This window comes from Rhea pennata, chromosome 16 (assembly GCF_028389875.1).
Source record: "Rhea pennata isolate bPtePen1 chromosome 16, bPtePen1.pri, whole genome shotgun sequence".
Taxonomy (NCBI): Eukaryota; Metazoa; Chordata; class Aves; order Rheiformes; family Rheidae; genus Rhea; species Rhea pennata.
In genome coordinates, this window is record NC_084678.1 from 11,232,905 (window position 1) to 11,259,828 (window position 26,924).

Consider the following 26,924-nt stretch of genomic DNA (forward strand, 5'->3'; position numbering starts at 1 on the left):
GGAATGTGATGTGTGGTGTCCTCTGCTGCAGAACTAGGGCGCTCTTATAATGTCCCATAATAGAAATTTGTAGTAATTTAGTCTTCAGTGGGGCAGAGAATGGAGCTGACTTCATAACTTTGTTTGTTGCTTATTTCTAGGAAATGCTTGCTTGAGTGGAGTACTGTGAGCTGTGCTAACTGCCAGATATTTCTGAACTGATTTTTAAGAACTCAGGAAAATAGTCGTTGGATTTCTGGACTGCTTCCTATCTTGACTAAGGCTTTACTTGCAATATTGAAGAATTTTACTATTTTAAAAAGCAAAAAATAAAGTTTTTTTTGCAATTTTTAATGCAATACTCAAATACATGTTGAACAGTGGCAATATGCTAGACTTAAGAGTAGAAATGCAATTTCTTGCTGTAGATTATTGCTTAGGAATTATACATCAATGTTTACTGTACCCACTTGCAGTAGAGCTAGATGTGAAAACTTCTGTTTATTCTCAATTTTTGAAAAAAATCTTCTATAGAAGGTTTGATTTAAGAAATAAAAAATGAGAAATTTTTAGCTCCAGTTGAGTTTTGTGGTTGTCAGAAACTGAAAATAGTTGAAGCTTTCAGGGTTTTCTGCTCTTGATTTTAATTTTGACTTCTGCAGAAACACCATTGAGAAGATTGCTGTTGAACATTTAAGGTGACGTGCACTTTTACAAGATCTGCATAACACTGCTTCTGTGAAGACCTGTGGGAGGAGCATTAAGATGGGGGAAGAGACAGCCTGCAGGACTGAAACCATATGGTTAGAGACTAGTGCATGAACAAGCGTGCCGGAAACCTAATCTGAGGATTTTAAAGCAGGAGCTGTGAAAATCAGAATCCAGAAGAATAAAGCAAGACTAGGGTGGTGGTGGAGTTGTCTGCCTATACCTACACTTGAAGCAGCCTTGATTAATCAAACTCTAGTGTTTACCATGCATCTGCTTTCAGTCTGGAAGTACTGAGGCAGCAGAGAAAAAATGAATATTTTCTCTGTACCAGCTTCAACCTGCAGGATATTAAGCCTGTCAGATACTCATATTTTTAGAAAACTGTTGAATAAGGTGTTGGAACAAATTTACAGATATTACAATTTCTCAGTTCCTTCAGTGGCAGCAGGGATAGGCTCTAGGACTACTTGAGCCTCCCTCCCGGAGCTGGGAAGGGGAGAAGTATCAGCAAATGTCCTGTAAGACTCACTGCAGCTCCATGTGGCTGTTGTCCATGGGCTGACAGACCCAAAGCCAAGTCTGTTCCAGATTTCCTCTAACACAAATTTAATGTGATGTGGAATCTAAGTCAGTAGCTATCTTGACAGGGCTACCTCAAGTACTGAAGCAAAGATCCTTGACACCAAGGTTGAGTTTCCAGAGCGAGTGACGAGCTATGTTGAGCAGCAGCCATTTAGCTTGTGTTGTCTGCGTGTTGGACAAGGGACTGGTGCTTGGTGCTGTGTTTAGGCTGAGCTGAAAGGAGGTTTTTGCATGTCTTTGTTTCTTTTCTTATAGTGTCTTGCCATTGCCTTGTAAAAACGGCAAAGAAGCAAGGCTCTGATTTCCTTTCCGTGGCCCTCACTTTTCCTATCTTTGAGTTGCATTTTGGGGCAACATCTGAGTGATTTGGGGAAATCACTCATAGTAAGAATAGTAAGATGTTGTTCAAAGCTAACTCAAAACTGAGCTGACAGACTTTGATGTTTGTCCCTTGAAAAGAGGCAAACCCAATCTTTGGGATTGTGTGCAGGGAAGCAAGACAGCCTCGATTGGTTCAAGAAAATCAAGCTTAAGAATTTTAACTTTTTTCTGAAAGATAGAAGGTGCAAGATTATGTAAGGTTTCATGGCTTGGCGTCTGAAATAGCAGCTTTGGTGGTGGCCTTTTAGGAGTAGGAAGAACAATTTTCTTTTTCCCAGCATACACTTTCCACTAAATTAGTTTCCATGTTTTCCTTTGGGTTCTTATTATTTTGTTTCCAAAACAGACTGCCTGCCAAATAGGGTTTCTTTCATAAAAGAGGTTACTAGTAAACAAGTGATTCTTAGTGGTGCTGTATCTAGCTCCAAGGGTGGAGTTCTCATTCAAGTCCAATGCACACCTGACTGGGATGCCTATGTTCTGCTTTTATCTCAAACAATTCCCTCATCTTCTGTCAGTCATCTTTTCTGGCTGTTCTCCTTTCCTGCTATTTTCTTTTTCTTTGTTAAACAAAGGTGTGTGCATCTTCTGTGGATATCTACTAGCTGCTGTGCATACAGAACTGCGCCAAGGGTAACTGAGTAGTGGGAAACAGATTGTTACAAGGTGAAGTTCTGTCCCACCCTGGTTGATGTCTTTGCATCAGCAATTTGTTATATAGTGTAAGGATAATTCTGCTGTTGGTATAAACTGGTATTACTCCATTGAAGGTAGATCACTAATGAATTAGTACATTTTGCAATGTTTGTAGAACCCTTTAAAAGAAGAGCAACAGTTGTAAGGTCTGTGCCCGAGACAGATATCTTAATTTGATGTTTCGGTAGTTTTAGATATGAGAATCAGTGCGTTGTTCCTATTATCTTGTCTAACTTCATCAAGTGCTGTCAAAAATACCACTGAAGGTTCAACCTATCAGAATGAGTAGAATTTTTTCTTTCCCTTACTGAAGATAATGTAACTCATTTCAATTAAATATCAGCACAGTAAAATCACTGGTGTTCCCTGCCTCATAACCTTTGTGTAATGGATTAAGTTGTCCCTGTACTTCCTGTATAATGCTTATCTGGGGAACCAATAATGCTGTATCATCAGCAAAGGGAAAAACTACTCTTAATGGTCCAAATAATGCACTGACATCAGTGAAGGTGGATGGTAACTGATCGCACTGAATTTTCTGTGTATGAGTGAGTGACCTGCTCTTGGTGCATTCTACCATGCAGGTGCTGCAAGTGACTGCTCTGTTAATGAAGTAGTGCAAGTTAAGAGGACAGTGTGCTTAGCTTTCATAGATGCTTTCTAGGCAGCAGTTATACCTTACTCAGGCTGGAGTCTGCCTAAATGTCAATGAACTCTTGAACACTTAACTTCTACTACACAGTGTCATGAGGAAATTAAAGGAAGCTGGATTTGTCTGTTTGAAGTAATGTGAGGTCTGAGTAAATGCAGGAAGACTGCAAAAAAGCAGATGAGAAGTTATGTATCAGGGAAATACTGGCTCAGGAATCCTTTATTTTGATCTATCTTAGGAAGTAATTAAGAGTGAATAAAAATGCTGGCCTCGGTTGTACCTTTTCTGGAAGTCTTGGTGTCTAGTCATTTTGCCTTTCAAATCATTGCTGAGAAGGAACTTCTGTGCAGATTTCAGTTTACGCTGTCTAAAAGCCTGGCATTATACTCTGAATGTGCTCTGACTGGAGAGAAGCAAGATGCTTTTAGCAGGAAATACTTTTCATTTGCTCAGTAGCTTAAAACATCCTGGCAGGGCCACTGTGCAGGATCAAGTCCATCTCCTGATGGCAGGCCCATGGGTTTGCTGCTGTGACTTGAATCCTTTTGTGCACAGGTCTTCAGTAATTTAGTGCTTGAGATCATCACTCTGAAGTTAGTGCGCTGTAGTGCTTGAAATGGGGAGCACACTTTAATTGCTGCGGGCTCTTTCCTGCAGCAGCTTTGAACAGAGCCTCAGTCTGTCTAGCAGTCTAGGCCAAATGATTTCAATTACTTGCTGCAGTCCTGTAAGGTAATGCTGAGGTGATTGCTACTAAGATTTAACAAGCTGCAATTCTGTCACTTCTAATGAAGCACAGTATTTTGGTGAAGTTCAACTTGCAGTGATTCACTTGGTAGCAGTGTTTGTTTTATGCAAATTCATTTTAATTTTTAAAGCTGATCCAGCTTCCAGAAGGATTAGGGGAACAACCCATGACTCACTGCAGAGCTGTAACATCAGGAAAGAAAATGTGGAAGGAATAAGTTATGTTGACTTTGTGTTGGGACAGTAGGATAGATTAACAGACACCTTGACTTGCTTGAGGTGTGTGGAGTGTGTGTGTATGGGGAATAGGAGGTAAAGTAAATTGTATTAAGGGACACCTGTGATGCTTTCTGTTGAAGCCTGCAGTTAAACTAGTTGGTGAATATCAGCAGACCAAAAAATGGACACTGTTAGCTGGCTTATACAGCATTTGTCATCCTTAGCTCTCCAAGCAGCACATAAGGCATAGTAAGTGTCATTAACTCACCTTATCAGGTGGGCAAGTGATGACAGGTACAGCTGAATAGCTCGGGTTATACTCTGAAGACTGAGAAATTAAAGTCCTTCTCCTATTCCCGGCTTTGGGCTGCTGACAGCTTGGGGTGATCTGCAGAGATAAAGGCCAGATTCACATATGCTTTCTGCCTTTCTCATCTCAACTTATGTAGTCTTGAAATTGTAAGTCCAGCTGTGATGTACAATTCTTACAAATGATTTTATGCTGTAGGTGACTGAAAGGAAGCCTATTTCTCAGAGCCTGAACAGCTCATCTCCACATGCAGAGCAAAGCTTCCCACACCAAAGCTTCTGGCCCTGGTGCTTGGGAGATGTCCCTGTTCCAGCTGCTTTAACCAGGGACCTTATGCTCTTGCCATAGTTGTGAGTTCCTGTTGTTAAGGGTTAGTGCATGTGTGCTCTGCAGTCTTTTTGCATTTCATGTGTTAATTAGCCTGCTCTATGGAACTGTTAATGAACTGTATCTATGCCATTTCCCCTAGTTCTCACCTAATTAGAGTAACCAAGTGGGATACTGAGTGACCAAAAAAAAAAAAAAAAAAAAAAACCACCCAACCCCCAAACCGTAAGTTGTAAGGGGCACTTCAAGTTTGCAGCAGTTGCCTAATCCAGGAGAACATTAAACTGGGTTAATTCACCACCTTAGTCTAACAACCTGACCTAGCAGAGCAGTGCCTCCAGCAGGGCTCTGCAGAGCTCAGATCCGCCTGAATTGCCTGCACAGTCAGCTTTTAGTCTACATGGAAACCTTTCCTTTTTTCCCCCTTCCTTTAGTAGCCAAAGCCCTAGACTGATTTCTCACCTATCCAGTTTCATGCCTAGAATTAACTGTGCTCATATATAAAGCTTAGCAGATGTTCAAGGCACCGAATTGGATACTTAGCTCCACTCTGACATTTTTAAACCCTTACTAGCAAGTGAGGACTTCTACTGTAAATGCTTCTTGGCACTGAGAGGCACTTTGCTATAATGGCCTAACACAGCCTGGAACGACAGCCTTTTCTGTGCCTGAGGGAAAAACTATTACTTTGAAGGCTGTAAGCCTGTAAAGAAGGGTCTAAAAGTAGGAGGTTATTTTGGGTAATTATCTAAAGATACTACATTCAGCTAATGATCTCTGCAGGAGAATGGCTTGGAAGTTGAAATCTTGCTTTTAACATTTTCAGGTCCTGAAATGCTATAGGCACTATAGAAATTGAGAAATGGAGTCAGGTTCTGTATTTCCTTCCATCATGTCAAACCGCATCACTGCTTATACCTTACATCTACTTTGTAGTTTGTTACACATTGTGCAGTTTGACACATTAATTTATTAACAGATCTCCTGTAAAGTGTGCATAAAGAATGCTTGCCAAAATCCACTGTGCACTGAGTAGAGAAGCAAAAGAATAAATGACTCCTTTGCATGTTTAGGGTACTCATGTGGGATGGACAAATCCTAAATCCCAGTTCTCTATTCTTAATTTACATTTTACATAAGCAGGTGCCACTGGCCTGTTATAGGTACCAACCTCCTGTGTATCCTGGTTGCTCCTAGCCTGTTTTGGTGCATGCACTCAAAGTTCAGATGCTGTTGTTGTAGGTGTCCTGCTGAATCTGGTGGCTTTCTCTATCCTGTCTGGATTGGGCCCATAGTGTCCTTCTGAAGTCCTTCAAAAATACGTGGTGGAGAAAGTGGCAGACTTCTCTAAATGTGCTTCAGCACCTGGCTAGGATCTGTAATTAAGATGCTGCTAAACTCTGGACCTTCTAGCTCTTATGTGTATCAATAGTTTGAAGGAGAGATATTGGTTCTAAAGTACCTTATTGACATTCGCAGGAATTTGTTGTAAAGGGTCCTTGCAAGCTCCTGGATGCCCTTTTAAAAATTGTTACTAAGGAGGAATGCATTTGGAAATCCTTCCCTGTCTTTGCATGAGCTTGGCCCATCTTGAAATCTGCCAAGCTTGACCTGTGACAGCAGTGTAGCAATGATGCAAAGTAAAGCAAAGGCTCTATTGCTAAATTGTTCAGTAATCTTGGGCAAGTCTTATAAAGCAACCCTTCTTATGCACAAAAGGGTTGGTTGTAGGCAAGTCTTTCTATTCTATGTGCTTACTTTTTTTTTTTTTTTTTAAACCTCTCCTCACCCTGCTGTGAATCAGACTGAGCCCTGTTTCGTGACAAATCGTATTTTGGTTACTAGAGATGTTTTGGAAGTAGATCTTGTGTATAGAATGAATCCCCCATAATCCTCAAAGACCTAGAAAATGGAGAAAGGGGAAAAAAAAACCCTAAAGTTCTAGTTGTGCCTTTTAACTAGGGTGCCAAATGGGAATGAATCTGTAGCTTCACATCCAGCTATCTGATGTTTTAAACTAATGCTAAAGAAATGATAATTCTGAGCTTAGACTTTTATTAAAAAATACTACTTTAGGTTAATGTAATTTCAGCTGGGAAAGAGAAGTGTAGGAAGAAAAGTGTGTGTGTGTGTGTGTGTTCTGGTGGGGGGAAGAGGAGGAAAAGACTGATTAAAATACTTCATCTTCTAGATCAGCAGACTTGCTTTGTATCACAATTCTAATGTTTGTGAGTTAAAGGAGGTGTATGAATTCAGCAAGTTTGGCCAAGAATTTTCAGTTGTCTTATTCTAGTTAATTCTAGCCAGGGTCAAAGTTAGGTTTTGTAAGTTCATAGGAAAGCTTTGAGTATTCTTCCCTTCTGCCTGTTCAGGATGCACAGAGATGAGGTTGCTGCTTAATTCCTCTTAGCAACCACAGACTGATTCTTATTTTAAAATATTGTTTCTGAAGATATAGGGGAATGAGGTGAGGTTTATTTGTCTATATAAATCCTCCTTGGGGGAAGGAGGACAAATCTAGATTATTTTAGTTAGTTCCCTGGAGAAGAGGATAGCTTGATGTAAAACAGCTTTGATTTATGTAATCATTTACCTGATCACAATGAATAATGCAATATCAAAATTGTCCCGTTGCCAATTGCAGCTATATCTTTACAGACATCATGTGGACAACTTTGCTTATTTTGTAAAGCCAGTGAGCCATTCTACTTCCCCATGCACTTTTAAAGTCACTGTAAACAAATTTCAGGTACAACTTGGGTACGTTTGTGCCTATAATTCTTCCTAGTGGTCTCTCTGCTCATAATCATTTTGTATTGGGTCTGTCTTCTTTGGAGTGGAACAGTGCTGAACACAGCTGCCAGCAATATGTGGGGACAGTATCTTTATTTGAGATGAAGTGGAAGAGGCACAGCTGGGCTGGAGAAGTAGAGGCAAGTCATGACCTTATGGAAGAAATAGTGTAGGTATTTAACTGGAGTTAATGAAGTCCCAAAAGAATTGTGGAGTCTTTGTTAGATTCCCCAAACATCCCATTAAATATGATACTTAAGGCACCATCATGCTTGGTGATGCCTTAGACTTTTTAATAGAAAGCAGTCTTCCAGCTGTTCACTGAAACACCTACCTAATGGAGGCTTATTGCTTCAAACATGTCTGCAGTGAATATAATTAAATGATTGAGTTAGAAGCTGGATTTCTGGAAGTTTTTTACATGCAGAGGAAAATTCTTGATCCAGGCACAAATCCGCACCTGCCCTAGAACTGTCTCAGGACCATTTACCACCTTCTGAGTCAGAATGGCCACCACTGTCTTTTTCCATACAGGAATTAAACTACAAACAATGTTATCTGGCTGACTTAATGTGTGTTTAAAAAAAAAAAATCCCTTTTGGAAGGGATGTTAAATATAAATTCTAACCCACTGGATATTCCTTGACAATGTTTATTGCAAAAACTTCTCAATTTTCCATATGCAACTGAAGTACTTCAGTGGTGAGTTGTCTACAGTTTTGGATAAAGTGTTTAGTCACTACAAAAAAGTTGAGAGCATACTATGAAAAATTCCTTTTATTACTGTTCCTTGGTCCTTTAGGTTATCAGAATTGCAGAGGTCAAGTTCTTGGCTGTAGCCCAGACTGAATGTCATCCTAGGCTGCATGATAGCACTTTCATTTACTGCTTTTCTAAAAGTAAACTTACATTTATTTAATAAGTCCCTATAAATGCATGCCACTGGATTTTTTTTGTTTTAGGGTGGAGGAGCAGAAAAACAGCACAATCATAAAATGGGGTAGCTTTCCCTGAAGGCTTGCTCATTGTTGGCAAGACAAATTTGCCAAATTATACTTTATGCTGTTGACCTCTGTTTATCCCTGTTAAATAACGAACAAGTACCCAATGGGATTTTTTGGCCCTAAAGTGAAATAGGCTTGCCTTGCCTTAGTGTGTTGGCTATTTTTAAAAACTTTGAGGAAATATATGGCTTAGTTTTATTTCCCCACCCCCTGACCCAAGATGCAAAAAATAGCCTTATCCCCAAATTTGTCAACATTGTTTGACTGTTCCTGGGCACTCTTTTTTAGATCACTTGCCAGACCAAAGTATAGAGAGGTGGGGTAAAATCAGCTTGAGTTGAACTGCAAACTTTTTTTTATAAATTGAGACTGTTTCCTGTGCAGAATTTTCATGTAGTAAATGAGATTTTGGGGTGTGCAAAATCTGGCTTCTATTTTCTGGTCAGTTTGGAGGTGGTGGTGGCTGACATGGTGTTCTGCCTTGCCCGTGTCTGTTTTCAGTAGGTCTGGGATTCAGGCAGCTGTGTAGGACAAGGCTCTAGTTCGTTTCCTGCTCTGTGGGAGCATTTCAAACCATATCTGAACCATGAAATGCAGAAAAGTTAGAGGGAAATCTTTTCATTTTACTAAGCCAGATGGTGGCTGGTTCCAGTTGAGGGTAATAGTTTCTTGCCTTGCAGTGCATTTCCAGCATCAGGAGAAGCAGCAGGAATAGCTGAGGAAATCTGCCCAATTTGTAAGGCATAGTACTGCGAGGCAGCAATCCAAGTGCTCAGATTGCATAATTCCTTTGAAGTCACTTCAACTTCAGTTGTGGTAATGACTTAAATCAGCTGATCTTAAGAGCCAAAAATAGAACTGACTGATTTGATGTGACCTTGGACATGTATGATAGATCACCTAATTGAGTTTCAGATTATCTACTTCATACAGTCATGTTGTTTCCCTAGAGTTTTATGGTGTAGACTGCTTGATGGGCTTTTAGAAGCTGAAATTTTCAAAAGAGATCACAGGAAGTAAATACTAATTTTCGTGATACTTGAATTAAATTTGGAGTTAGGCATGTTGGAAGATCTCATAGGGGGTGTTCTGGGAGTTCTAGGAGGTGTTAAGCAAATGATAGCTATTGCTCTTCTCTGCAGCACATTGCATCCTGATTTGCTCTTTGAATTATCTAATTGTTGTCAGTGCAAGTGTTTGGTGTGGAAGTAATTACAGCAGCACTTCCAACTAATTCCTATTCATGGAGAGTATGGAAAATGTTGACTTGAGGGATAAGTGAGCTAAGTATTCCTTACTGAATAGGCACCTGAGAGCATTTAGGGCTGATTCTTGTTAGAACTGTTTTGACAGCAGCACCATGTAAACAGTTCACATGTTATCTTTCACTTGAAATATTGACATGTCTCAGACACACTAGATCATGATGGCATCAAAGAGCTAATTACTTGCTCTATATGTAGCTCATAACTAGCTCAGTGATTAGCTCTCTGTTCTTGGGCATAACACTCTTCTGTGCATTGCGTTGACTGGGTTTCCAGTGCTGTGAGGCAGGAGCTACTGAATTTGTCATTGCTAGATGTTTAGGATCTCGAGCAGTTCATGTTCAGTTGGGACTGCTGGGTGTTCAGCTAAGATGTTCCCTTATAGTATATGGGATGCAGAAATGTTACTCTAATAGTATCTATCCCCTGATGACTGTCTCATTTTTGGAGATGCTAAGCAGGACTTAAGTGAAGGAACATATATTTTTAGTTTATGTAACTTGACAGACTGGAGTTAAACATCAGATCACTGACTTCAGGAGGAATTCAAACTACTGTATATTTAGGCATGAACTTGTTTGTCTCTAATCAAAATAGACTAAAGTGCAGTTGTAGAATAAGGTGTAACTTTGTACTAAGTTCTAACTTATCTTAACCTCCCCCCCACAACACCCAATAACAAAATGTCTGTTTTGGTGCTATAAATGTCAGATAAAGCCCCAGTGATCAATCACACTGAAGTCACTGGTTTTCTCTTTGCAAGATTTGGGAGAATTGAAAACTCTCAGACTTAAACATCTGTCTGTTAATTTAACATTCAGGAACTCTGATCATGGACCCAGACCAGATGGCCAGGTACTACACTGACAAGCAATTAAAGTTTGAGCAGAAGCAGTTGTGTTACAGATGAGTAATAGCAATGAATTGGACAAAAGTAGCTTTGTAGATAATGCTTATGGGAATTAAGGATTCATTGCACACTTCTTATCCCTTAAAGTATGGGCAAGCTTCCAGCTAGTGCTGAGCTGTTTAAGTGACACCTCGTTGTTAGCAAGCATTGGTAGTGTAAGTGTAACTTTGAACAAGGTATGGTAGCAATAGTCTTAACCAGGCAATGTAAGCTTACTAATAGCATGCTATTAGGCAGCCTGTTAGTTGGCTGGTAGAGCCAGCTGTGTTTTGATACCTGGCAATCAGTTTGTAGCTACAAGCAATGTAGGTCTTTGTTCATCAGCTGTGAAAGGACAACTCTTCTGATGAGAATGCCATTACTTAGATACAAAAAGAGGCTTCCTGCTTTCTGTGAACTACAGTATGAGCAGGGGAGGATAGTTTTGTAGGGAGATAAGCCTCAGCCACACTTATGTTTAAAAGTGTAGTTGGTGTTAAACACTTTGTTTAATCTAGGACAAAATAAATAGCAGAACTCCTTAATCTGACAATGCAGAAAGCTAATATGCTGGCCTTTAGCCTGGAGATGCTGTAGAAAGAGTTGATTAGCAGATACATAAGGAGGAGGAAGCTCAGGAGGAACCTTTATGACCAGACTAGCTTTTCTCCAGTTCTACCAGGTCACGATGAATCCTGTGCCTGCCTTCTCAGATATTCTTCTAATATAAGTTGGTACATATTTGAATCCCTTTTTTGGTGGTAAACTTTCATTTTGGTCAGTGTCTAGTAATTTTTGAACAATTCAAGCTTTTGCATTCAACAGAACATGTTGCTGCATGGCCAGTAAGCTGGAAAATTGGATGAAAGTCTTGATAGGTTCAGCTGCTGCCTGGCATCTGAACAGCTTGTCAGTGTGCCAAATACTTCTCCAGGCAAGTGGGCTGGGAATGAGAGTGCCCACACAGGAGGCAGGGTAATAAAACCAGGGGGGATAATGTGGTTCCCTGAACAACTTTATGGAAATAGCTGAAAGCCAGTGGAAGAAGCACAAGTAGTCAACTCAAATGCTATAATTGTTTGTGCCCAGAAGCTACGTTTTGCAGGTGTAACTTGTATTTTGTACTCAGAGTAGCTGGAAACCCCTTCAAAGGTTCAAAGGATTGCTGTGTCAGCTGGTTACCTGTTGGGTGCTGGTGCAGTTGGAGGTAGTGAGATGTTTTTGGTGGGTTTAATCACTGATCAGTTCCAGCGAATTTGAGCTCTGCTAGAGCTTTTAACTGTGACAGTGATCAGTTAAATCATGCTAATTTTAATGGAAACTTTGTTTTATTTCTAACTTACAGGGTGTTACTTTTGAATTATTGATTAAATGTAGGCTGTAAATAGCTGGCATGCATAATTCTTTCTATACAAACTGTTCTCTAAGCTGAGAGCCATGGGTCTGAATGTGATAGGGTGGTAGAAAGTACAACACAGTTGAATAGGTGGGTAAATTGCAGGAAATGGTGTGTGTGTGGGGGGGGGGGGGGAGAAGTTTGAGAAATGAAGTGGCTTAATACTGTGGGTAGAAAGATATTTTTTCAGTCACTGTGCACAGAAAAAATCTGCTCCAAATGATTTAAATAGCAGACCCTGCAAGCAAAATTCTCAGTTGTCAAAATGGTCTTAGGTTCTGCAGTAAAATCTGGCTTTTCTGTTACCCAGTAACATCCTTTCTGTATTGATGTTTACCTGTATAGGCATGTACAGTTTTATCTCTTCTAATTTTCTGGTAGAAACTCCATTTTTACCTGCCTGCTCAAAGTTGTTTCTTATCTGCCTTAAACATGCAGAATTTGAACCATTATCAAATTAATTAAAATGGATGTATTAACTTAAAAAGAAAACTTTCTTAGAAACTCTATATTTGTAAGCATACTACTTAGAGCTTTTTCTTTCTATAGCTTTTCATGCAGGTATGCACCATCTTGGTAGGAATCGCTGCCTGTATTGTAATTTAAAGGAATTGAGTTACAACTAACAGCCTGATTTGTTTATTTTGAGTCTAAGCTACCAGGAGCCATTAACTATAGTTCCAGAGCAACAGCTGATTTGAGTTTAACTTTATATGCAAGCACTAGTGATATTCAAGTCACTGGAGATGCCAAGTTTACTCTCTTGTATCTCTAGATTTACCAGAGATGCTGGTTAGTGTTCAAAAAAGCTTCAAGCAAAGGGCCAAAGAGGCTGGAGAAGTTCTCGGATGAACGTGCTGCTTACTTTAGATGCTATCACAAGGTAAGACTTGATTATATGCTAGTTTCTCAAAATTTGTTTTTACATACGATAAAGAATAAAAATCAAGTTGCCATGTATTATTTGAACTGAAAATTGGAACTTATTTACTACTGAAGTCCTAAATCCATTTGCATGTTCCTTTATTTAGTAATGTAGAAGCAGAGTGAGCATTACCTCTTTTTTGCTTTACAGATAGTACATCTTGCTAAGCTAGTGGAATTTCTATACAGCAAGTCCTTTCCTCTCCTCAGCTTAATCCTTTCTGCTTTAGATTAGACCTGAAATACTTCGGAATGACAACTCTTAGTCATAATGACAGTAACAAATGTCCAAGGTAACATGGCGTGAATTCAGGAAGACAGGTTGCTGCTTTACTAGGATTTTGCATCTGAGAAGACACTAGACATTTACAGAAATGAAGGGCAACATGAATCTTTTCTTATGTGCACATTTTTCTTGTGTGGTGATGTGAAAACCTTTGCTACATTCAGTAATATTAAAATTATAGTTTTCCTTCTAATAGCTTTGCTGAAGTTGTGTGCTGTGCATATTCATCTGAGAACTTACATGTGTAATTCTCCTGGCATGGAGATGAAAATAAACCCCTTTATCGTTGCTGATGAAAGCTTAACACGTTAGATTAGGAGTTATGTGCTTGTAGGAATCGGCAAGCACAACTCATCTTGAGGCTGATCTTCACTTACTCACTTTGACATACATTTAGGAGGAGATCTTGAGGGAGTACTGAATCTGAATTCTTGGATTTATCTGCCTATATGCCACAATTTGTAATTGATTGGTCATAAAACCTTGTGGCTATTTGTACTAAATCGTACCTAGAAATAGCTTATTCAAATTTATAGTTTATTTTTGAAAGTTACTTAATATATTTTGATTTGTGGGGACTGCACAGTATGTATATTAGATGATTTCCAGCCCTGCATGGAATTTGCATTTCTGATGGCATGGTTCTGTCAGCTATTCATGCAAATTTTCATTTCTTTTATTGCATTAACACAAAATATCAGCAGCACATGCACCACTGGTGTGAAGTTCAAATTAAGTAATGGATTTGAAATCTAGCCAAATCTAGATCCCCCTTGAATTTTCTTTTTCAAGAAGATATGTAGGCTAGTACTTACCACTTGTCACATACCTAACCTAGAAGCAGTTTCCTACATCTGGATCTGCAAACTGAAGCACCTCCATTAATTAAACTGGATTTTCAGCTTTCAGTCAGGTTCCCATAAGCGTAGTATAAGTTACTTAAGGTTCAACTATTTTCTTTCTTCTACACATTTATTACCATCTCTAGTAGCTTATTTAACATGAATAAACAGTGTCTGACCTCATGACCATAGAGGCTTGTTGGAAATCACCTGATTGAATTGATGCTTTAGTAACAGCAAAATTCATGCCTTCAGCTTTTGAAAGTTGTATCTATAAGTTGTCAGATATGCTCTACTGAGTTATAGACTTCTATATAATCATATATAGACATAAAAAAGCAAAGCCTAGTCTTGATTGAAGTTTTGATGAAAAACACTTCAAAAGTAGTAAAACATTTTACATGAACATTTTGTGCTTAACCAGAGAGCAATTATTTTTATGAAGACTTAATCTAGAGTTTGCTTTAGGATGATGGTCTGAGCCCAAATCTGTTTGAATTTCTTTAGGAATGAGAATAGACTTATGTTTTGGAGAAGGAAAACAAATTTAATGTAGAACGCTTGAATGCAACCTGTATTCCTGAAAGCTGCTGGTTCTAGTTAGATTACTTCTGGAGTCTCCTGTTGTGGGGGAGGAAGAAGGAGAGAGTTCTGAATCTTAAGCTGAATATGGTTAAGATCTGGGTCTTTGTTTTGGACCTGCCACAATATTTTAGAGCTGACAATCATTCTCTGAACCCTTCCCCTGAATTTTCTTCTACTTCAGGTCTTGGGTACATAGAGCTAAAATAAGGCATGCAAAATCAAGGTTTCTACTACAAAGCTTACTGTCTGCCTGTTTGAAATGGAGAGATCTCTTCCTGACACCATATCAGCCTGGATGTTGCATATGAGCCTGCTTATAGCTGTTAGGGGAGTGGATGGGCTAGATGACCAGGCTGCAGGATGCCCGTCTGTGGGAATAACTCTAAAGTTGTCACTGTTCTCTGCATCTATCATTCCTCTTTGCATGCTCCAGATGGAGTAGTGCTAGAAGAATTGTGAGCCCCTTAAGTGTTTTTGTGGGTTGTCATTCACCTCTGTGTTGCCATTTGGTAATGGGACTCTGCAGCATCCCTGTTTCACTGAGATGGAAACTGCGACTGTCTTACAATCACTGACTCTAGAGCTAGGAAAGTTGACAGGTCCTGCTTATTTTTACTGAACCTAACTGCGAGGAAGTTGATGAATATTCAATAGCACTTTCTGACAAAAATGAGTTAACATACAAGGAGAGAACATGTGGATAAATGATTTTCATCCTCTTAAATAATAAGCTTTGTAAACGTGTGAAATTCTAAGGTGGTGAATGATGCAAATACTGTTATGCAATGAGATGTTAAAGGATGATGTGTCACTACAGCTGTATAGTTGAGCTGATAACCAAGAAACAACTTTATATAATCTTCATCTAACACAGCTTCTAGCCTGTTTTTGTGCATTGTATATGGGATGGAGTATCTTAGACCCCATGGATGATGCTACAAGTCCAGTCATAGCTGTTGTCTTCACCTGTATGCGCCTGGGCAGCTGTTGTAGGAATAGCTTGATAGTGACAATTGATAGTCACCTGTGGACAGGAAGCTGGTTCTCAATCTGACAGTAAAGTTAATCCTACAGGTGGGAAGACAAGTCAGTTCTGTTAACATGCCAAGTGTCACTGTGTCAAAAGCTTATGCTGATGAACCTAAGGATGAATGCAGTGCGGCCTGATAGATGATACTATGAGAGAGAACCTTCCTTACAGATTACCACTGTTTAAGACGTGATTACTGGCCTCCTACCTGGGAAGTCTGATTCTTGGACTCTGAAAGCAGCATCGGATCTTGAAAACTGAGGAGTTCCTGTTCATCTCATCAGTCTCAGGAAGATTCCCCCACACCCCGTCCTATGTCTGGCTCTTCCAGCCTCTCATTTTGCTGGGGGAGAGTTTCTCATATACATGTTACACCTCACTAAAGCGCCAGCAGTCTTGGATCTCGAATGCGGTGAGCTGGGGACTCCTGGATCCTGCTGGCAGGTTGATAATGATTAGTTAGCTCAGCTTAATGGATCCATTTTAGAACTAATCAAATTCATTCTTTATTCCAAGTCCAGAGATTTGGACATTCATTTGTTAGCCTACATTAAGTCAGTGTGCTTGACAATATTCTATGCACTTTCTCAAAAATCAAATGTGTGTGTATATATTGAGAAGTTTTTATATAAGAAATCAAAATCATACATTCATTGTATCTGTCTTTCCTTTAAATGTAATCAATAGGCTAAAGACTTTTAATGAATTCTTTATCTAGAAAAGTTCAAAAGAACTAAAGAAATAAGTACATCTTGTATAATATTGACTAATAAGTACTCCCTAATCTTGTTATACTTTTTAAACGTGTAGCTTGTGAAGTGCACTGGAAATCTGCATTCACAAGGTAAATTGCCCACTTAATTTGTTTGGTCCCACAGGAGAGAGAAAATAATTAGGATCCAGGCTACAAAATCTGGACAGAAAATTGCCTTTTGGGTAGCTGTCTAGTTTTCATTTGGTAAATATAAATAAATAACCATCTACAAATTACCATATGCTTTAACAAAATAATATTGGGGGCAATGCAGGAATAAATTGTTTCTCTCTAAGGTTTTTGACTTTGCAATGTACCAGAAGAATTGTTAATATTCCAGTATAAAACTAGCTAATTGCATACTGCTGACAGGAATATACAGATTCCTCGAGGGGATTTAAGTTTTAATCCGATTGTATTAATCTTGCCTTGAAACAGCAGAAGTAATTTAAACAGTCTTTCTGTCTAGTTATGGAATAATCCATTTGGAAAATTGAATTATGTAATTTGTAATTGTTTTCCAGGCTTGCTAATGCAAAACTGTATTGGTAGCAAATTAAACATTTAAAGTATGACCACTCTGCTAATCGCTGGCTGTTAAACATTTATTTTGATGAATACTATTGCTTACTATGAAATGTCTGGTGTGGGGCTTTAAAAAGAGTTAAAGTAACTTGTCAGGATGTTTTGATGCCGTGCACCGAGGCTCGTGGCACGTCCGCGGGGCACGGATGTGCCGCTCGTGCAGGGAGGAGCCGAAGCTTGCCGCAAAGCTCAGGGTCGTGGCTCTAGCGCCCAGCTCCGCCGCTGGTGCAGCTGGAGGAGCTGTTTCTGTGAGTGAGTAGAAAGTGAGTCTCAACCTATTAGTTGTTCTTGGTCTTAATATTTTTAAAAGCTGTTTAAAAGCTGCTGGAATACACCAGGGTTTTGGCTAGTATAAGTGCAGTTCTGTACAGGAATGAGCAAAAACTAACAGCTGGCAGTTTTCCCACGGAAGAAGGGTAGAGGTAGCCCCAGAGCAGTGTGAAACGTAGGCTTGGCTGTAGACCTTTTTTATTGTGCCGTGCTTATGTAGTTAAATATGTACTGGCAAATAGCATAAACAAAGTGGGCTGGGATTGCAGCAGTGACTGCTAACAGTGCACCACTATAGTCTTTACCAGGCAAATGTCCAGTGAGCCAAGACAGAAGGCTGATGTCTTTAATCTTAAAACACTAGATATTTGCAAAGTACTGAAAGTGGCAGTTGTGTGGACAAATTCCTGGGTGTTCTATACTGAAAGGCTACTGGTATTTAAGAATTATATGTAATCTGTAGAGCTATGAAGAGCTTTTTTGGTAAACTCTGCATTTGATGTAATTTTTGGAGAGAATGTGCTGGCCCTGAAATAAAAGAATATTGGCCTGAATGTATCTGATCAGGGTGAAGCTCTGTCTATTTGTAGTGTCAGTTGAGAAATTAAAGATTAATCCCTGTTCCTGACTCTGAGCTCTTGCCACAGTAGCTCAGCAAAGTGGTTTAGTTTATCTACTGTAATCTATTTCAGTAATAGATTGTCACCTTAACATAAAGAATGCCTGAAAGTAAAAGGGAGAAGCATGCAAAGGAAAGTGTCTTTAACCCCCTAGACAAAATATTCCTCTTAGGATTTCACTGTTAATACTGTCTTAGTGTTTAGAAGTAGAGGAGTGTATTCTGTGACTTTTTTTCTTGCCTTTTAGATTTAAATAAAATCACAGAACTTATGAATTTTTGCTAGATTAAGGAATTAAACCAACTGTGAAAACACTTCCTTGCAAGACTTGGGTGGGAGAACTGTGGCAAAAATGCAGAGGAGAGAGCTTCAGCCTTAATCCTTGCAGGTGCTCTGTGTCTCTTCCCGGGCTCTTTCCAAGCGCACAGCAGAGGGGCTGTTAGCAGCCTGCCACTTCTGGTGCGAATTCAGTGCGTATGTGCCAGACACTCTGAACCATCTGTTGCGTAAGTGTGAGCAACAGGAAGACTATTTTGGCACCTGGGATAATGATGGTATTTTGAAGCATCTTGCTGGGTGACACAGCAGGGCAAATATCAAGTGATCTTTAAACAATTTTCCCTCAGGAACGCAGGTGTGCTATTGAGCCTCAGCAGTAGGAATAGAGTCTTGGCTAAAACTGGATCTTGCATGGAGGGGCTATTCCTATCTTGGAGTACTCCTGAATCTTTTGGAAGAAAACTGTAGCAGCTTGGCATCAAAAAGCAGGATAGGGCAACTGTTCATTGATTTATGACTTTCAAAACTGCAGGTGGGTGACAGGGTTGTTTCTTGGGCAGAAGGCATGCGTGAGCAAACAGGCTGGAAAGCCCTGAATTGACAAAAACTCCTGTGTGACATTTGTGCCATTGACTTCCAAAAGATTCCCCGAGTGCCAAATTTTGTTAAACTTCTGGGTGCATAGTCCTGCACCAAAGAACAACTTGATGTGAAACCAGATAGGAAGACTAGATAACTATGTTACCATAGTTATTTGGACCTGATCGAGGGTTAGAGTAGGGGGCTACGTTTCTGTCCCCTTTTAAGGGAGGTGTTTCAGTGTCTGCTTGTGCAGTTGCACAGAAATGCATCCTGCTAGCATTCATGTGAAGAATTTCAGGAAGGCTGTGCTGTGTGAAGTGTCATTGACTACTTGTAAGCTCTTGTATAATGCAGCACAAAATAGCTTGGGAGCTGCCAAACGTTGTAGCCATAATTTCTCCATCTATTTTTTTATATATATGAATAAAAACTGTACATGCACCTTTATTCCCATTTGCAGCTCATATGCTTTATATCCATGAAATGACTTGATCAGTTAACTACTGAATACTGAAGATATCTTCATCAGTTTATCTTCAAGATATCACCAAGGGGTAAAATCACCTGGAACTTTTTTTTTTTTGTCTGGGCTCTGAGATAGGCCTCTTGGAAGGGATGTATTTGTAATAAGTTGTACTATGCTTATGCAGTATAATTTATTCTGCATTTGCACAGCATATAGTGATTCCTGGAAGCACTTAACTTACTGCATGCTCTGCAGTCTGGCATGCTTATCTTGTGCCACTTTCCTGGGTCTCTTCCCTTGTCCCAACATACAGCCCCTTCCATGCACCTTTCCCCCATCTGAGAGCTATATGATGGTCCTAACTACCCCTTATGCTGTCTTGATATCAAGTAACCCAGCAACCATGCTTCTGTCCACCTTGAGTTGTGCACAATCTGTAAAGATCCAGTGAAATGTGGCTCTGTGGTGATTTTAGTGGTCATTCAAATGACAATGATCAACTGCATCTGATACGAGGACCTGGTCCAGAGGGAAGCCACCAGTATCTGAGATAGTGGCAGAAACAAATATTCTGGAGATGATGCAGACCTAGGGCTGCAAGATCAATATGACACTGAGCAGCTGTGTGCGAGGCTGGAAGCCTTTGGGTGGGCAAGGGTGGTCTGGGGATTGGAGTGTGGAGACTGGAGAGGATATTTCTAGTAGTACAGAGGCAAGAAGAAATGGGTGGTAGATGCTGTCCATCAGGGATGCAGAAACTGCAGGAGCTGGTGTAGAGGAACTGGAGTAGTTGCAGCTTGCCACACAAATGAGACAAACTTGTGAGGTGGAGTGTGGTCTTAGGGATGCTGGGAGTGGGGACTGTAAGATATACGAGGCTGGAGTCCTAGTAACAGAAGTGTTGAACAGAAATGCAGAGGTTCTTTACTGTCTAAGGACAAAGCAGTGTTTCACTTCATCCTTCTCACGCTTGCAGCAGCATTACAAGTATCTGCTCCCATCTGGCCCTGAGAGGTGCGTGACTCGATCTGGACAGGAGTGCCACTTTTTTTTTATTTCCCCTAGCACTTCAATAGCTTGCAACCTCCCATGTCACCATGAGGGTGTCCTCCTCATGAGGATGTCCATTGCCTCCCTGTTCTGCTGAGCGGTGCTGCAAGGCAGCGTGTGCTGCTTAGTCCACAGTGGTTCCAGCAGAGCACGAGCAGCGGCTGAGCAGGTAGTGCTTCAGAGCTGCCTAACTGGCTGAAGGTGCTTTTAGCTCTGAGCTTTGTGTTGGCAAGGAGAGGTGGCTTGCCGTTCCCTGATTTTCCTGACCTCATTTAAGCCCTGTCATAGCACCCTCAGGATTCATCTCTACAGAAAACTGCTGTGTTATCCAGATACTGCTGGACTGGAGTGTTAAATGCTTGATTTTCAAGAAATAAGGTTTTTGTTGGTTTTTGTTCGGTTAGGTGCTTCATCATCATTGGTCCCAATTTCGTTAGCATGCAGCAAATGTAAATGTGTTTGGTATAAACGTCAGAGTGGCTGCTGTCCTGAATGAAAAAGTCTAGCTCCTCTTTTGTCTTGCATTTGAATAACTTTGTGGCATAGGAGAAGAGTGAGAGTTGAACTTGGCAGCTGGCAGTCTGTGCTTGACCTGTCACATGCTGAGTGCGATGGGAATATGCTATGACAGATTTGTCACGTTTAACGACGAGTGTGTCAGTGTCTTGTTAGCGCTGTGGAATGTGCTTCTGTCCCAGGACCCCCTCTAAGAGTAAGAAATGCTCATGCAAAATTAAGCACAATTAGGAAGTCTCAGCTTTGACGTTTAAAATCTTGAGCCTGGAGGCTATAAAAACCTGATTTCTAAACTTGGCAGCTCTGGCAGAAGGCTTAGTATGCTCTCTGCGGGATGTTCCTTTCATTTTGGTACTTCCTCCTGTCACCGACTGCAGAGTGAGCTTCCGGACACAGTTTGTGCTGCTAGTTTCCCTTACTTATTTTTTTCTTTAATGAGGTCGCCCACTAATTGCTGTTTGTCCCTTCGGTGCAGTGAGATTACCTTTTCAGGGATCTTGCTTGAAAGTCTCACTTTGGCTGCTCTTTCTCTCACTAGAAGGGAATGCATCTGACTCGATTAGGAGAAGGTGGCTTAGGACGAAAAGCCCTGGAGATGCAATGGGTGTCCTGGTGAACACCAAGGTGCTCGGGAGGAATGATGCTACCTTTTGCTGTGCCCTTCAGTACTGATTACTCTTGGTAGTTTCTCAGTTTTTCAGATAAGACAGTAGCTGTATTCCTCTGTTTAGAGTTAGTATGACTTGGTACACATCGTTCCACAGGATTCTGGTTTGTGCCACAAGTGGGACCAAAGGAGTGAAAGCACCTACTGAGTATTAGCCTGAATGTTAAAAGGAATGAAATAATGAAGAGTCAATCAAATTTAAGGATGTTGTTTATGGGCATGAGGGTGAAAAACAGGTACTACTAGAGAGATATGATGTGCCTACAGTGTATATTTACTGAAGCTGTATTTAAGATGAGATTCATGTTCAGTTTTTGGAATGAAAGCTATTTTTCTAATCACTTTTTTTGTCAGCTGAACAATAAAAATCTTTCTAAAAGCCTGAATTCACTTTATGAACTCTTAAAACATTTAGATATCAGCTAAAAATAAGGTTTTTCTGTTTGTTTTTTAATGGATCATTCTTACAAATCCTCAACTTTCCATTAAAAATAGCTTGGAAGTTTTTCACCATTCTTACAGTATTGTCTTCCATGAAGAAAGCTGCAGTAGAACCTGCTCCTCCAAATAGGTGATTTCCCCTCCTCCCCCCCGCCATGCTCTTCACCTAAATATTTTGCTGAACTGGAGTGAGCACTGATTCTTCTACCAGTCTCTTGGTTTAAATCCTGTTTGGATTGGGTTACTCTGAAGCTCACAGACAGCGGTTGAATTGGAGGATGTAGCTGCTTCGTTGCCCAAAGTCTTCCAGCTGGTTGTTTATCGTGTCAAAACTGCGAAGAGCATGTTCATGTGCTCGCTGTCTGTATTCTGCACTTGCCATAATTCTTTCCTCTCCTCTTCCAGGTGTGCATATAGATTAAAAATTTTTTTTCAAAGCCTTAATCAGAACTCCATATTGTGCTTTTTCAGGTCACAGAGCTCAATAATGTGAAGAATATATTGCGACTGCCAAAAAGCACGAAGAAGCATGCTGTTGGGATTTATTTCAGTGATGACACATCTAAAACCTTTGCTTGCGAGTCAGGTGGGTAAAATGGCAAAGCACATTAGAAAACATAGAGGCATTAATTGTGAAATTATAAATATATTATACCTACACACAGATTTTCTGGGCATTTATACAGAACTTGAGGCAGATGAGTGGTGCAAGGTGTTGCAGATGGAGTGTCTTGGAACACGAATTAATGACATTAGCCTTGGAGAGCCTGACTTGTTGGCATCTGGAGTGGAGAGGGAACAGAGTGGTAGGTACATAAAATATTGACCTTCTAAATCCTTATTGATTGTATTATTTAGAAGTTTTTGGACTGTGATATGAAAACTAGAAGTAAGTTGATGTAAAGAAAATTCTGGGTTTTTTTTAAAGCCACTTTTTCTTTTTCCCCAATTACTACCAGAGATAAGCATGATAATCATGTGTTATAGATTTTAGAATTATTTTGGAATAGCACTTTTTCTTTCTCAGGCAAGTTGGTTGCCCTTGGAGATAGGGACTTTTTTTTCTTCTGTGTTTTGTTGTACAAGATCTGCTACAGAGTTTCAGTCTGCAACTGAGGCTTCGGCAACATTGTAATGCAAATAATAAATAATAGTAATTGCATGCAAAACCTGAGCCAATGGCTACTTTACTTTCCTATGCAAATAAACTAATTATATAGACAAATATGCTTGCAGTATATTTATTCACGCACACTGATTAATTATTCAAAGTGAAAATGAAGTCTTGTAATAGAGATGGAAAATAGGAAATTCCTTTAATTTAATGGGCAGGGATTTTAGACTAACCTTTTGTTTTTCTCCCAGAGAGATTCAATGTGTATTTGATGCCATCCCCTAATTTAGATGTGCATGGGGAATGTACCTTGCAGATAACATTTGAGAATATCTGTCTTTGGGACATCCAGAATCCCAGAATAAAACTAATCTCTTGGCCATTAAGTGCCCTCCGACGCTATGGACGGGACCCCTCTTGGTTCACGTTTGAAGCAGGGAGGTAGGTGTGTGTTGCTACGGTACTTTGCTTTCTGTGATGGTTTTGGGTGGTGCTCTGAACACTGCTGAGAACTGAGCTTACGTTCCTCAGGAAGAGGCTAGTCTGTGCCCTCTATAAAATTATAAAATACTGAAAACAAGTATAAAATGAAAGCTAATAAAGCTGCTAGTCCTAGGTTGCAGCTCGAATGCCAACAGTTGCCAAATACAGGTGCTGGCAGGTGGAGGGATGAGAGTAGATGGAAAGGTTGGGAAATAGGAAACCAGAACACTGAATCAGGGGAATATAGGAGGAGGTTGACAGCACTGTATTTTGCTTTAGGTCTGGTACAGCTTTGTTTTATAGAGAACTGGATGATCAGCTTTGGAAAAAGGTGTGCATACATTCCTGAATTTGTACAACATGGGCCCTTAGACACAGTGGAGAATTACAGGTTTTAAGCAGCTTTGTAGCAGGAGGATTGGAGTTTAAAATTCGGAGCAATAGCACCGCATTTTCTCCAAAAGCAAACTAAAATAATGAAGAAGGGCCTCTTATTTTCCATGGATTATGCTCTTGTTTTCTGTCTATTTGACAGATGACTTTATAAAGAATTTCAATGACAATTCAATTGAATCCTTGTCTTCTAGAGATTTTATCCTCCATTGCTTTCTGCAGCTCAGTTTTAATGAGCTGAAGTATTTACGGGGTGGAGCTGGATCTCCTCATTGTTGAACTAAACTATCAAATATTTAAGTGCTATGGATGCATTATTATAGATAACCACATTAAAGAATTAAAACAGTAAAAGAAACATCATACAGTTAACTTACCTGCAGAAAGAGGAGGCATTTAAATGTCCATCCTCCCTATTACTACAGGTTTTAGTTCTCTGGGGAAAAAGGATGTATGTTTTTGTGTGTGTACATACACGTTTTTTTTAACTAATCACACATTAGCCCTGATGGTAAGACAACGCAATAGGGACTCCTAAGGGTGTGTGTTCAGTATTTCAAGTGGAAGACAAAACTCTGCTTTCAAAGCTAGGAAGGTCTGGAAGGAGAGTGCAGTTCATGTAGAAGCAGAATTCTGTTTTTGCTCTGTGACCCCAGCCAGTATTAAAATGTCGTTTGTAAGTTCCAGTTAAGTGTTTTGCTTTTGCTGAACTGAATGCTTTGCTGTAGGCCAATAACACTATAACGATTTCCCACGAGTTCTAGAGGAAACTTGTACCCGCCAACTAGTGAGCAAAATCAGTAGAACAACTTTCTCAGTACTTCTACTAATGTATCTCCTTGTTTTTTTAAATGTAACTTGACCTTAAAAAAACGCACACGCACACACACAAGCACACACACATGCATGCATGTAGTATTTATTCCCTTACCAGTGCTTCTGATGGCAGGCACAACATACAGGATCTTCACGATAGTTGCTAGGAGGATTTATGACAGTATTTAAAAGCTTGGAAGGGGGAGAAGATAGAGTAATTTTGGCACTTTGATTCTGGTTTGGAGTCTAAATTTTGGAGGTTTGGGTCTTCAGCATAAACTCTGGCAAAAGAAGCACCAAGGTAGGTTAAAACAATAAGACTGGGCTGGGGCTCTTAAGACCCAGACATAAAGACTTCTGGATAACTTTGTTCTGTATTTCAACAGGCTTTGGTTTTTGTCACTATCCTCATGATTGTGCTTCTGCAGCAGTTTAACATTACAGATCGTCGTGGACGAGGGAAAACCTCACGTTTGGATGTTGTCTGATTGTCCTTTGGCAGGATGTGTGACACAGGAGAAGGACTATTCATCTTTCAGACAAGAGAGGGGGAAGCAATCTATCAGAAGGTGCACTCAGCCGCTTTGGCCATAGCGGAGCAACATGAGCGCTTGCTGCAGAGCGTGAAAAATTCAATGGTACGGCTGCTCGTTATCTTGCACTTGGCACCAAAGAGCAATACATTTCTTCAGTGTGATTTTTACCTTTTGATTCATAGACAGTAAGTGGTCTGATTCATTACATTCAAGCAGCAGCACGTTAATAAGAGAAATACTTAGAGCAGTATATAACTGCCATTGCTTTCCAAGATTCAAAGGAACAGGAGGAATACTAATGCCTTAGTCCTTGATTTTTGTGTTTGCAAAACCACCGAGTGTTGAATGGTACAGAAGAGATGATCAAATCTTGTCAGTGCACATTAGATTCCCTTAATCAGTATCATAAATCTGGAAGCATTTCTCATCAATTTATTTGCAAAATGTTGTGGCAAATGCTCAGTTTGCCATTTGTTAATTGACGTTTTGTACTTAAACAAGGATGATTTGGAAAGAGTTATATGGTTCAGATTAAACTGGGTGAGGGAGAAACAAGATGTCTCTGACCTCCTACTGGGTGTCCGTTTTCTGCAACACATGCCTTTTGTGTCTTACACTGCTTTTATGACACTTTTATGACCCTTAGAAAATGTAGGAATATAAGATGCAGAACTAACATACAGATTGAAACAGTTTGAGATCTTCAGAAGGAAGATATTTATATGGCACCTATACCTAAAGGGTTTCAGGCTGTTATCTTTTAACTTTTTTCTCATGAAGCTTTTGGGGTGAAGAGGAACATTTGATTTGTCCCATGTGACAACTGTGCTGTTAATCCTGTGAATCCTGGGACAGAGGTAGATAACCAAAGGTAACAGACTTCCCAGAACATGTAAAATGCTCACAGTGGGCAGCTGTACAAGAACCTGGCTGTAAACAACACTTCCATTCTGGGCAATAGTAATAGGTTTATATAACCTGCAACAAGGCTTATGTTGTATTTTCTTATTGTAAACATGAGTTCTGCTGTTACCCATACCATGTCTAATCCTTTCAGTAATTCTCCTAACATTGTTTTCAGGGATAAGTTGTAATGATGAATAATACTGGAGGACACAACATAGACAGAATAGAAAATGCCATTACTATTTTGGTGATTTAAAAGATGAGAATGGATGTTGAGGGAATGAACTGTCTAATGTTTTTTTTTTTTTTTTTTTTCCTCTCTTGGACTTGAGTCAGATTTGGAAAACAAATTCATGATAGGAAAGTGATTTCTCTTAATATCAGTCCAATCATGCGTAAATAAGGGATAGAGGAATGATTGGAAGGAGACTGTTTCCAAGTATTCAGATCAATTTTGTGGAACTAGATAATTCAACTGAGCATCCTGGTAAATGGGTAATTCTATTATAGCTGGTAGAGCAGGTGAGAACTGATACGGGAAAATAGTTGCTCTAAGTAAGGAAAATTCAAGTCTGCTTCTAGGTGATGTGGGTTATGTAAGATTTTCTTATCAATAGCACAGACTAATGTGACTATACTAATTTCCAGTTGATCTAAGTCTGTGAACTTCTGTCATTGCTGCAATACAGTCGCTTCTGTAAAATCTGTGGGAGAGCTCTGTATCTTTTTGAGGCTGAAGAACTAACTTAAGCCTTTAGTATGAGGAATAAAACTCTGATGCCCTGTGTGCATCTAGAGCATGTGTTTTTTTTTCCAGACATCTCCTGG

The 26,924-nt window shown here is 39.9% G+C and overlaps 1 protein-coding gene across 1 annotated transcript in view; it reads left to right on the top strand.

The window, feature by feature from the left end:
• Positions 1–26,924, top strand: part of DOK5 (docking protein 5) — a 42,023-nt gene that overhangs the window by 7,482 nt on the left and 7,617 nt on the right. Inside the window, exons 2-6 of the mRNA XM_062589265.1 lie at positions 12,727–12,834; positions 22,320–22,434; positions 22,535–22,654; positions 23,214–23,403; positions 25,157–25,292. Coding sequence (XP_062445249.1) covers positions 12,727–12,834; positions 22,320–22,434; positions 22,535–22,654; positions 23,214–23,403; positions 25,157–25,292 — 669 coding nt within the window. The remainder of the gene's footprint in view (positions 1–12,726; positions 12,835–22,319; positions 22,435–22,534; positions 22,655–23,213; positions 23,404–25,156; positions 25,293–26,924) is intronic.